Here is a 12792-nt window from a genome sequence, read left to right on the forward strand (position 1 = left end):
CAAATCACTTGAATCGTCTAATTAACTCGAAACACCTGCAAGGGTTTCCTGAGCCTTGAAAAACACTCAGCTTGGTTCAGTAAACTAAATCACAAGTATGGGGAAGACTGCTGATCTGACTGCTGTCCAGAGGACCATCATTGACACCCTCCATCAGGAGGGTAAGACACAAAAAGAAGTTTCTCAAAGAGCAAGCTGTTCACAGAGTGCAGTTTCAAAGCACATCCACAAAAAGTCTGTTGGAAGGGGGAAATGTGGCAGGAAACGCTGCACAACCAAGAGAGATGACCGCAGCCTTAACAGCATTGTGAAGAAGAGTCGCTTCCAGAATTTGGGGGAGCTTCAAAGACAGTGGACTGAAGCTGGAGTCCAGGTATCAAAAGCCACTGTTCACAGACGTGTCCGGCAAATGGGCTACAATAGCCGTATTCCCATGGTCAAGCCACTTCTGAACTCAAGACAACGGAAGAAGCGCCTGACTTGGGCTATGGAAAAGAAGCACTGGACAGTTGCAGAGTGGTCCAAAGTCCCCCAAATTCTGGAAGCGACTCTTCTTCACAATGCTGTTAAGGCTGCGGTCATCGCTCTTGGTTGTGCAGCGGTTCCTGCCACATTTCCCCCTTCCAACAGACTTTTTGTGGATGTGCTTTGAAACTGCACTCTGTGAACAGCTTGCTCTTTGAGAAACTTCTTTGTGTCTTACCTCCTGATGGAGGGTGTCAATGATGGTCCTCTGACAGCAGTCAGATCAGCAGTCTTCCCATACTTGTGATTTAGTTTACTGAACCAAGCTGAGTGTTTGTCAAGGCTCAGGAAACCCTTGCAGGTGTTTCGAAGTTAATTAGACAATTCAGTGATTTGTTTAATACCCTACTAGTATACTTTTTCATGATATTCTAATATTTAGAGATAGGATATTTGAGTTTTCTTAAGCTGTAAGCCATAATCAGCAATATTAAAAGAATAAAAGGCTTGCAATATTTCAGTTGATTTGTAATGAATCCAGAATGCATGACATTTTTGTTTTTTTAATTGCATTACAGAAAATAAAGAACTTTATCACAATATTCTAATTTTCTGAGACAGTCCTGTATATATAAAGTGTTGTTTTGACTGTAAATGGAATTTAAAGTTAAATAATGACATTCTTCAAAAATACATGAGGACTGATACCTTCAAAGTTTCTGTATTGACGGGAAAAAAGTCCTGGGATGAAAATTAAGTCAGGATCACGAGCATTTCTGAATGTACTTGCGTGTTGAATAATAAGTACGTTTACTGACATGTATTACAACATTACTATTACACAAACAGCGTTTGTTCACAGGTTACTGAACGCTTTGGTAGCCTATTTGATATGTGTCTGCAACTTTGTTGCCGCATAATCATTGCGCAACGTTTTTTCCTGAATGCAACTCCACATCTACCGTCTGCAACTTTATTGTTCTTTCAATAGCAGACAGCGACAAACGACCGTCTGACGCTGCAGCCTTTGAAATGGCGTTGATGTAGTTCAATACGCTGTTATTTTGTAGTTATTGTGCTCGTTTCGGTTGCTTCATATTTAAGTTTTATTGTTACGGGTGAATTTCTGGACCTGGCCTCTATATTTGGGCATTACGGAATTCATAAACAAAAATGTGGTAAAGCAAATTGTTTATAGTTTACGTTGCATAATAAGGCCGCAGCGACCCCCATGCTCGCGTAGGGATAACAACGGCTTTTGTACGTTTGGCCTGCCGCAGCTAGACTCCGGTGAGTTGCGAGCGTTAAATATCGATTAAGATAACTAACGACACTTCTTTGTTTGGCTTAAATTACTTAGCTTTGTTGGTGCATGCAGCGTTTCCTTGGAGGTGAAAAGCTAAATGAAGTGCACCATCTATCTTTTTTGTAAATTAAAGTTAACACATTCACACTCGCTTAGTTTAACTAACATCGGTAGCTGAGAGGAAGCTAACGTTAGCTGCTAGAGCTAACAGCTACCGTTAGCTTCCGAGCGACACAACATTCACAGCTTGTTTACAAACAGAGACAATGTTACGACGCTAGTTGGCTGCAGTTAACGAGCGTTAGTTAATAGACGCAACGTGTTTCTAATACAGGAGAGAAATAATAGAAGTGGTACCTCTTCTATAATATTCTACCGTTATATACAAAATGTAGAATAGTGCTACCATTATAATTATTGTTATTCGACCGAGACGACTTATTTAGTCAGCTAGCTAAGTTGACTGAGCATCTCAGGGGGCAGGAGTAGCTACTGTGTTTCAATGTGCTTACATTACGCACCAGTGAGCTTTTTATGTAAGTCAGTTGTGTTATGGAAGTGTCTTATGGCAAGCTATGACATATTTTGTTTCCCCTTTGTTACATTTCAACAGGTTTCCAAGTGAATCCCGGTGGACATGTGTATCAGTAAGGAGGATCTGGAAGTGAATTCAACTACAACCATAACATTAACGTGTCATAATTGATACATCATTTATAGTAGTCTGTTTAGAAGTCCTTCCCACCTGAGTTAGATTTTGACATTGGTTTCGAGCTTATTCCCCCCAAACACACTCAATATGGCATCGGTGCCAGTCTACTGCTTGTGTCGCCTGCCATATGATGTGACACGCTTTATGATCGAGTGTGACATCTGTCAAGACTGGTTCCATGGAAGGTAGGTCACTTTCAGATTGAACACTGCGTTGATCTTATTGTTGTCCCTGTGCAGTGAGATTTAAATACAATGTTGAGTCAATGATGATGTAGTTATATCTGTTGTCTTAGTTGTGTGTTTCCTGTGGGTATATCCAGTATTTGACCCATCACAGTTTTTTATCCTATCTACACATTCTTCTTTTGATACAATAATGTTTTCTGTGTAGCTGTGTTGGAGTTGAGGAGGACAAAGCAGCTGAGATTGACCTGTATCACTGCCCCAACTGCCAAGTCAGCCATGGGCCATCTGTCAGTAAGTTAGCATTACTTTACTATTTAGTATACCTTTCTGAAATTGTTATGATCTTATTGGTTTACTTTGACATAAAAACATGCTTTGATCAGTTTTATCTGCCTCTCTTTTCTTAGTGTGCAAACGCCGGGGAGGCAATAAGCAGATGGATGGTGCTGCTGCTCGAGCAAGAGATCCAAGTAGGCCCGTTAAGACAGGCAGCTCTCAGTTTGTTAGGGAGCTACGGAGCCGCACCTTCCCAGGGTGAGTCTCCTGCAAAGGTCAAGAGTTTGTTATTCACAAGTTTAAAGATTAATTTGTATCCTTATCCTCTGTTTCTGCTCTTATGTTGGATGGCGTGCCAATGTCGACCTTTAACATAATTGTTAAGCACTCAAATCTGAATATTTTCTTCCAGTGATTACAATCAAAACGTGTGCATGTGTTTGTTTGTGTTCTATGACAGTGCGGATGAAGTCTTGCTAAAGCCGTCTGGGGCCCAGCTGACAGTGGAGTTTCTTGAGGAGCATTCATTCAGTGTTCCTGTTATGGTGCTGAGGCGTGATGGCCTAGGCATGACCCTTCCTCCAGCATCATTTAGCGTCACTGATGTAGAGCACTACATCGGTAAAGTTTTGACTACTTAATTGAAACCCATCGATCTGCACTGATTTCTGACACGATTTTGAGGCTACTGTGTATTTGGGACATTCACATTTGTATTCTCAAATCTGTTTCTTTTTCTTTAATTACAGGTTCGGATAAACAGATTGACGTGATCGATGTGTCTCGCCAATGTGACCTGAAGATGCGTTTAGGAGACTTTGTTGAATACTACAACAGCCCCAACAGAGACAAAGTGCTCAATGTCATCAGCCTGGAGTTTTCTGAGACCAGGTACAGAAAAGATATACACTTTACTCACCGTTCAGTTCACCATTATGATGCTGTGCCTTGTTATGTGTGTATAATGTTTACTTCTCTATCTAATCAGCTGCTCTAACAAAGTGATAATTAATTGTTTAAGTGCAGTTGTGTTGTCACAGTTTAGAGTTGGATTGAAGTTGTGTTTTGAAGACGAAAGATAATTGCTGGACTTGTTTAAGGCTCTCGAACCTGGTGGAGACTCCAAAGATTGTGAGGAAACTATCATGGGTGGAAAACCTCTGGCCTGAAGAGTCTGTGTTTGAACGCCCTAACGTGCAGAAGTACTGCTTAATGGGAGTGAAAGACAGCTACACAGATTTCCACATTGACTTTGGAGGCACCTCAGTATGGTACCATGTCCTGAGGGTGAGAAGGAACATTATTTCAGTCCTGTTTGGGAAGTTTTAGTCCTTTTTTTCTTTTAAAGGAATTTGTATTTATTTTTAAGACCTTGTCTCTCCGTGTTTGTTCAGGGCGAGAAAATCTTCTACCTAATTTCCCCCACTGCAGCCAACTTGGCACTTTTTGAGCGGTGGAGTGCCTCATCTAACCAGAATGAGATGTTTTTTGGAGACCAAGTGGATATGTGTTACAAGTGCTCTCTCAAACAAGGAAACACCATGTTCATACCAACAGGTGAGCCATAATGCTTCCGTTTGTTTTGTTAGTTAATAATAATAATGTACACTTTATTGATCCCACAGTGGGGACACCCTTCTCTGCATTTGACCCATCCTTAGTTATTAAGGAGCAGTGGGCTGCAGTGAAGCACCCAGGGAGCAACTGGGGTTTAGTGTCTTGCTCAAGGACACTTCAACATGCAACTATGGGGAGAGCGGGGATCGAACCGGTTTTAATATAGTTGTGATAGTCTGACTCAAATATTGTTTCCATTTTTGTCATTTGTTTCAGGTTGGATTCATGCTGTGCTGACTCCAGTTGACTGCCTGGCGTTCGGAGGAAACTTCTTGCATAGTCTCAACATTGATATGCAGCTACGGTAAGTTTCCTCAGGACTGTTTCCATGCCAACTCCATGTAATCTTATTGTGCCCTTTTTTGAATTGCATGTTCTTTTGATGTTATTGACAATCTCACTAGTCTATAAGAGCAAGAAAAAGAGGGCGAGGGTGAGAAATCCAATTGAAACAACATTTTACTTGCTAATTGTTTCAATGTAGTTCCACACTTGGAGCAGAAAATTAACCAGGAAAGACCCACTTGGCAGATCCCTGCTGCACTGGAGACAGACAATTGGCATTTTGGTGTTTTCTGCCACAATCTTCCACATTAAACTTGAATTTGACTGATCTCTATGAATATTCCGATAAACTCAAACATAAATGCTCCAAAGAAACTTTTCGACCCTGGAACGACTGTTGTTGAATGTCGATGCTCACTTCTAGTTCATTAGGCTATTACTATTTCTAAATCTGCAAGTTTGTGGCAATAACAACTAATATCTGGCTTTTCCTGTGCTGTCTGTCCATTTTTAGGGCATATGAAATAGAGAAGAGATTGAGCACAGCAGACTTGTTCCGTTTTCCCAATTTTGAGACCGTGTGCTGGTATGTTGGAAAGCACCTTCTGGATACCTTCAGAGGTGAGGGAGTTCAATTAATTTCATAACATTCATGTCATGAACTACTTGAGTTGCCATGTCATTTTGATATCATTAACCCTGTGCTATACTGTCTCACAGGTTTGAGAGAAAACCGCAGACATCCTGCCACTTACCTGGTTCACGGAGCTAAGGCCTTGAACAATGCCTTCCGCATCTGGACCCGTAAAGAGGTTGGCAAAATCGTATTTAGGCCTTTCCTTTTTGAATATCACTCCTCGCTTCCCTCTTTTTCTCATTACTCAATTTAATAATAATAATAGTAATGTACACTTTATTGATCCCACACTAGGGAAATTCTTCTATGCATCTAACCAATCCTTAGTTACTAAGGAGCAGTGGGGTGCAGTGAAGCGCCCAGGGAGCAACTTCGACATGCAAAGAGCGGGGATCGAACCGGCTACCTTGTGGTTGCGGGATGACCACTTTCCCCTTGAGCTTCTCCATAACTAATTGTGAATTAAGCGTGCTCAAATTAGTTTTCATTTGCATCAGACTACATGGAAGTGCCAACATTATCATTAAATAAAATCATCTTTATGTTAATCATTAAATAGAAGTATAAGATTTGAAAAAGGGTTAATGCACATTTTTGCATTATTGAAACATTAAGTACGTTATTGCCATATTGGTGAATACACTAATTCACTTTCTGGCTGAAAATAAGAACATTATGCTCACACATATCTGTCCGTTAAATATGAAGCTACAGCTAGCAGCAGCTTAGGTTAGTTCAGCACAATTAATTTCTACCAAAACCCCCTAAAGCTCACAGATTTTTTTGTTTAATGATTACAGAAATGATTTGTTAGGGGTTTACAGGGGATTATGTTACTGACTGTTTCTTGACTGAGCAGTTGCCAGGCAATCAGCTCAGACCCCAGTTAATTACTTGGTATGGTTTTGAAATAATCTAGCATATAACTGTTTTTTTTACACAATTATGGTATAATGTGTTAATTTGTGATCTTTGGAGGTGTTGGGAGGCAGATTTCATTACCATTTGTCATTACCATTTCTCCAGCATTAGCTGTTTCATGTTTCCAGTCCAAGCTAACCAGCTGCTGGCTGTAACTTCAGTGAATGGATAAAAGAATGAAATTGAACTTCATTCAAAATGTCTTGTTTTGTGCACCATAATATTAGATGTAACTGCAAGATATTGTGTAAATTGAATTATCGTTGTCTTCCTAAACTCAGGCCTTAGCAGATCATGAAGTGGAGATTCCAGAAACCATCAATACTCAGACACTAGTGAAGGACCTGGCCAAAGAGATTCGTCTGGTTGAGGTACGTGGCCGAATAATTTAAAGTGTGTGCATGTTTTTAGTTTAGTTAAGATTTTTGTGAATATGTTTATAGAAATAATATTATAACATTTTAGCGTTTACTCACTAGACGGTTCTCTCTCTTTTTCTTTCTGTCTCTCTCGACATCAGGACATCTTCCAGCAAAACATTGGCCGCACTGGACCTCAGTTTCCTGGTTCGCCAATCTCTAAAGCTCCCCTGACCACCTCTCAGAATTCAGGACGCCCCCCTGGAAAAAAGAAAGCACTGAAGCCCAAGGAGATGATGGGGGGTCTCGGGCCTCCAGGAACTAAGAAGAAGGGTCAGAAGGGGCTACTTAAGGCAGAAGCAGGAGAACTTGACCTCATTGAGATCCACACCAAACATACACTCAAAAAATGTCAACATGGAAAGTCCAAAAACAAGAACAAGGTATGCCATTTTCAGACAGAAATATGTCCCCAAAGACTTGTCCAGCATTTATTTTGTTTGTGTGCTTCATTCTCATATTTTCTGATAATGTATATCTGTCTTTATAGCTGGAGTTGCCTTTAGATGAGTTTGAAGGGAAGCTAAAGAAAAGCAAACTGAAACTTGTCCTGACCAATGGAAAACTCCATGGGTAAGCTTTGCAGTCATTTTGTGTGTTTCTATTCCTTTTGTGATCTAATGGTCTTTTAAGGGGTTTGTTTCTAACCTGCTGTTTTAGTAAGAAGGTCAGCGGCAGTAATGGTGCAGGAAAGGCAGGGAAGTACAAACATCTTGCCATGGAGGGATCCAGTCTGTCTGACTTGGAATCCGAGGATGAGCTGCAGATTGACGAGACCCCTCCTCCACGACGCAAGCCTGCAGGACCTAGCAAGAAAAAGAAACTTAGTGGTGAGAATTAGACTTTCAACAAGAGTTTCATGAATGTTTAAATGAATATTGAAGGGGCATATATATTTTTGTATTCCTTCAAGTTTGAGAGATTAGAAAAAGCTATTTTAACAATTGGATTGTTTGCTAGATGTAGATCCTAATATTAAGTAGGATGTTTTAAAAGCTACCTTGCTACTGTTCCCTAACTGTTAAAATGGGCTTTCAGGTCTTCCGAGGAAGCTGCCCAGAGCCAAACCCTGCTCTGACCCCAATCGCATCAGGGAGCCAGGAGAGGTAGACTTTGACATTGAGGTGAGGTTTTTATGGATGCACCAATCAGGTCTTCTGTAGCAAGTTATGAATGCCATTGTTTAGCTGTCGTAGCCAGTATCAGTAAATCAGTCAGCCTTAATGACAAATGAAATTATTGATGTCACGCATTCCATCTCGAATGAATCTGTGATTGTGACTACATGATGGCTTTGAGTTTAAATTTGTTATGCATTTCATACCAAACATACAAGGTTCTACTTCCAAGCTCAGCATCTAGCAGATCACAGGTCATCACAAATGATGTTGTTGTTGTTTGCTTAAATTTACTTTACATTTTTCTATGAGTCAATATAATCTCTGCCCTAAAGTGGACTGCATAATTAATAACTCAGTTATACACTTTAGAAATGTGACAGGAATGTATCTACACGTTTATCCCCGTCCGTTTGATTATTATGACACATGTCGTGCATTTATCCACCAGAACTTTACAGCACTGGTTCAATACTAACAATATGCATGTGGCTTCAGGAGGATTACACCACAGATGAAGAAGCACTAGCTGCCCACGGGGTAAAGGGTGCAGGGGGAATTCTGGATTTATTGAAGGCCAGCAAGCAAGTGGCAGGCTTGGACTCTGCAACACTCAGGTCAGATCTCCTTGATCACAAGGGATTCTTTTGATTTTGTTGTACTCTCAAATATAGGAAGAGTCTGTGATGATATTTTATAAGTTTATTTGTGTTTAATGTGATATATTTAAAGCACACTTCCCTAAATGTTGGATACCTGCGACAAGCAATGCATTTGAAATATAAGCTGGAATAAATGTCTCTCTTTGTTGTTGCAAGAATTCAATAACCTTTTAAAATGTGCATAGTTCACATATTTCCAATGTCTCTGACACTGTGCTATGTTTATGAGGTTTTTTTTGAGATGCTGAGTGATTGCGATTGCTCAACTCTGTCCGTCTCTCAGCGAGGAAGCCCCAGCCTCTCCCAGTACTCGTGATGCCATACAGGGTATGCTGTCCATGGCCAACCCCCCTTCCTCGTCCTCATCTTCCTCCTCTTCATCTCCGTTATCCATTTCTGGAGGCCTAACAGAGGGATTGGGGGTGGTCAAGGAAAAGGGTGGCAAAGCAGTATGGGTGACTGGAGGTGTCAAAAAGACAAGAACTCCTGAGAAGAAACCTGTCATCCAGCGGCCTGGGAAACGGCCAATTAAACGGCCAGCCCGTCACCTTAGTGACGAGGACAGTCAAGATGAGCAAGAGGCTCTGGGAACCTGTTTTAAAGATTCAGACTATGGTGAGCGAACAATACACTCAATGACTAAAACCTGCTTCCGTCAGAGCACTAAAGTTGTTATTGGTCAAGCTGATGTTTAATTATGATATTCATTTTTTTGTTTAAGTTTACCCGTCCTTGGAGTCTGATGAGGAGGACCGTGCTAACAAGGCTAAGATGAAGCGGAAGAAAAACTGGGATGATACACCTTGGAGCCCGAAAGGTACCTAGCTTGAACATATTGGCAAGATAATGCCTTTTAGCTCTCTGAGAGTTGATCTCTTAAGAATGTGTTTTCATTTGTAGCCAGGGTGATGCCTACCCTACCGAAACAGGATCGACCAGCCAGGGAAGGGGCTAGAGTCGCAGCTGTAGAAACTGGTCTTGCCGCAGCTTCTGCAAAGCTAGCACAACAAGTGAGTTGGGAAACAAAGCTCATTGGTCTTGGAAGTATGTGCCCAGTGAATAATGAGTAGAGGCAACTTGCAATAAAAAAAGATAACTTTTTATTCTTTTTTTAAATTATGAACCAGGAGCAGCAAAAGCCTGCAAGACGAAAATATAAAAAAAAGCAGCGTCCTCCAGCTCCTGTAGCCCCTCCTCCCCCTGTTCAGACTGAGCCAGCCCCACCCTCACCAGCACCTGCTCCAGAGACTGCAGCAGACTTGAGCCCAGACAGGAGGATGGATTATTACTCTGCAAGTCTGTTGGACCATGAATACACTGCAGGTCCAGGACCATTTGGCCCTGGAGGCCCAAGAGGCAGTGGAGCTATGGCCCCTGGTGTATTCCTCACTGCACGCCGGCCTTCACTTTCTCCACAGAACAGCAGCTCTCAGTCTGGTTCATCCCCTGCAGCTTTAACCAGCCAAGGCACAACAGGAGTTCTTCAAGGTAAGCATAAATGTAAAGCATTAACAAAATAATATAATATCTGTGATGGCAAATTTTCTCATGTATTTTCCACTTTCACTTTTAATTTAGGGAAGCGTCCAAAGAAAGGACTTGCGACTGCAAAACAGAGACTTGGAAAGATTCTGAAAATTCATCGTAACGGCAAACTTCTCTTGTGAGAGATGTTGGAATAATGGCTGAAAACTTAAAAGTGGGAATAAATAAAAAGGCTTTAGTGAAGTAGGTCTTAAATAAATAGAGATAGTGATCTATATTTTGTACTCTGAATAAATGTTTACTGTTTTCAGCTGTTCTTGAACCTCACTATAGCTTGTCTTGTACACCATTTGCTCTGCCCATTTATCCATTTCTGTTAAAAAGGTGTTTCAAAGGCATATGTGTGACCCGTATACCATTAGACGTTGTCAATTGGAAATTGTGAGGCACATTTCAAAATCTAGGTGGACATGGATTTAACTAGCGTAATAAATTTACAAAACTCCATTTTTTTCATTTTTTTTTTTTGGGGTTCTACTTGAGTGAATACATTATACTGTCCATCATACATTTCAAAAAGTGAAGGAAAAACAATGCATTTCCTTGGTCTGGTAAAATGTAATGTCCGTTTTGCACCTCTTAAAACACTGTGTTTTCTACAATGATTACAGGATCCTAATCTCGAAAATTAAACAAAATGCAACATGTATTAGTTGTTTCTAAAGGATTTGTCAAAGAATGAACAACTCCTTCTCCATAAATTGTAGCTCTACACATGACGTTCTAAGCACTCAACTGATGCCAAGAGTAACATACAGCTCTATTTATTGTTATATTTATTTTAACAAGGCAGACTTTTGCCATCTCTCAGCTTGTGCATGGTATTCTTTACCACTTCATCGTCTTGGTCCCTACTATAATTATTTTCAACCACTTAATACCTGTAAAAAAAATAGTTTTCATTGCTTTTTTAACAATTGTCATTGTAAATATTTGTAAAATTTGTAATTTATATAGCTACATTGGAAGAGCAGAACAATGTTTTGCGATGAAGAGACATCATTTGTGCCCCAGGTTTTGGCAGCATTCTTGGGCCACATCTAGATCTTTACACGGAATGCACTGGTTCTAAAATGTCAGCAGACGTGTAGATTTAACTGTGTGAAGGTGCAGGATTTGAGTTGATATGTAAATATATGTTGTAATTTAATTTCTTTTTATAGTTCAAAACATTTGAAATCTTTCTTAACATACCTTGTAGATGATACATTGCTCTATTTAGAAAATATCTTGAAATAGTTTTTTAAAAATATTTGTACGCAGTAATTGTCTTGCTGCTTAGTTTGTCATGTTGTCTTGTCAGTGTAATAGTGGAAATGTTCTGAAAAAAAATGCCCTTGTTTAATTTCATCCATTTATTTTTAAATATTGTTGATATTCACTTTTGTGTTGGTGTGTACTGTGTCTTTTAAACATGGTGTTTAAATACGATCTGGAAAAGATAAAATATATATTGGGCCAAAAAAATATTTTCAGTTGATTTTATTTTAGGACTACTTTATCACCAAAAAAGTGATTTGGTTTGTCAAATGCATAGTTTTCAGTTTACTACCTACTAATACGATTGCTACTCTAATCTACTGATAACTTTATTTTAATTGCAATCACCAACAAGTAGTGTGATGGGAATCATTGGAATTAATACAAAAATAATGAAATCAAATGAAAGTACAATTTCATATAGTTAAGCCGCTTTAGATTTTGCTTGAATTAGTGGCTCCTACTAAATCTTTTTTTGGTTGTACACACGTTTTTTCCATTGCGCAACTTTCCCAGTACACATAAATAAAACGTAAATGCATTTGTTGAGTTTTGAATACACTTTAATATTGAACTGAATAAAATAAAAAATGTAATCCTAAATCTTGGAGAACTCTTGTGTGCCCATATAATCAGAAGGTTACGGTTAGAAATGCCAGTTAATAAGGCCGTATGCCCTCTTTTAAGCGAAGACCAACTGGGTTACAAGGGAGTGCCCTGGGTAAACGCAGCAGCAGGTATTCTCGCGAGATCCAAAATTGCTCTACCACCACTCTAGTGCAAGATGGAGAAGCAAATGTAACACGCATTCGAGGTGAGCAGAAATAATTATTCCTTTGTATTGCCGTGGGTTTTAGCTAACTGGTGGCAAACGTTCATCTTACCTAATAACTGCAGTCGATGTTTTACAACCGTCACTAAGATCTGAGACCACACAATTAGTGTATTTTACGGCGAAGCTACGGATACTCTGCTATGTAAACCGCCATTTTTAATTTAGCCATGATCCCACTGATAGAGCATTGTGCGGAGCGCTCACCGCTAGCTAGTTAGCTCGCGCAAAACCCGCAAACATAAATGCCACACGCATTTACATACTCGTGTTTACTGTGTGCGGCTATGTGCCGATGTGTACAAGTTAATGCCAAAGCGGTACCCCCCCGTTGAATGACTAACAGCTACTTCCTTTCCTCGGGAATGATGATTCAATTAACCGGTGAGAGTCTAAATGTGTTATCGGGTTTCATATTTGACTTTTCGTAATCTGCTAGCGTGAACGTTAGCCGTCAGAGCCGAAATGGAGGCGAACTAACGAACGTTAGCTGTTGGAGCTGAATATGTGCCGAAGTAACGAATGTTGGCTGTGAGAGCTGAAGTAACA

At 40.1% G+C, this 12792-nt stretch overlaps 1 protein-coding gene across 3 annotated transcripts; it reads left to right on the forward strand.

Moving 5' to 3' along the window:
* The first annotated feature begins 1487 nt into the window (after window positions 1-1487).
* Window positions 1488-11532, forward strand: phf8 (PHD finger protein 8). 3 transcript variants are annotated; one of them, XM_056423375.1, is made up of 22 exons: window positions 1488-1755; window positions 2385-2668; window positions 2877-2962; window positions 3079-3205; window positions 3408-3568; window positions 3697-3838; window positions 4048-4234; window positions 4342-4504; window positions 4781-4868; window positions 5364-5470; window positions 5570-5661; window positions 6689-6778; window positions 6928-7209; window positions 7317-7399; window positions 7487-7656; window positions 7865-7950; window positions 8443-8561; window positions 8890-9221; window positions 9328-9423; window positions 9507-9616; window positions 9734-10094; window positions 10185-11532. In XM_056423375.1, the coding sequence occupies exons 2-22, from the start codon at window positions 2571-2573 to the stop codon at window positions 10271-10273; spliced, it is 3069 nt and encodes a 1022-aa protein (XP_056279350.1). In that variant the 5' UTR covers window positions 1488-1755; window positions 2385-2570; the 3' UTR covers window positions 10274-11532. The 3 variants fall into 3 exon arrangements, with proteins under 3 accessions (XP_056279350.1, XP_056279353.1, XP_056279352.1); XM_056423378.1 differs by lacking the exon at window positions 1488-1755 and adding an exon at window positions 1785-2307; XM_056423377.1 differs by lacking the exon at window positions 1488-1755 and having other exon boundaries at window positions 1785-2668.
* The last annotated feature ends 1260 nt before the right edge of the window (window positions 11533-12792 follow it).

This window comes from Pseudoliparis swirei, chromosome 9 (genome assembly GCF_029220125.1).
Source record: "Pseudoliparis swirei isolate HS2019 ecotype Mariana Trench chromosome 9, NWPU_hadal_v1, whole genome shotgun sequence".
Classification (NCBI taxonomy): domain Eukaryota; kingdom Metazoa; phylum Chordata; class Actinopteri; order Perciformes; family Liparidae; genus Pseudoliparis; species Pseudoliparis swirei.

Excerpts from the sequence above, each read along its gene's own strand:
- phf8 (XM_056423375.1), top strand. The coding sequence starts at position 2,571 with ATGGCATCGGTGCCAGTCTACTGCTTGTGTCGCCTGCCATATGATGTG. Across the intron at positions 9,222-9,327 it reads TTTTAAAGATTCAGACTATG|TTTACCCGTCCTTGGAGTCT; the intron begins GTGAGCGAACAA and ends TTTTTGTTTAAG. Across the intron at positions 10,095-10,184 it reads CACAACAGGAGTTCTTCAAG|GGAAGCGTCCAAAGAAAGGA; the intron begins GTAAGCATAAAT and ends CTTTTAATTTAG.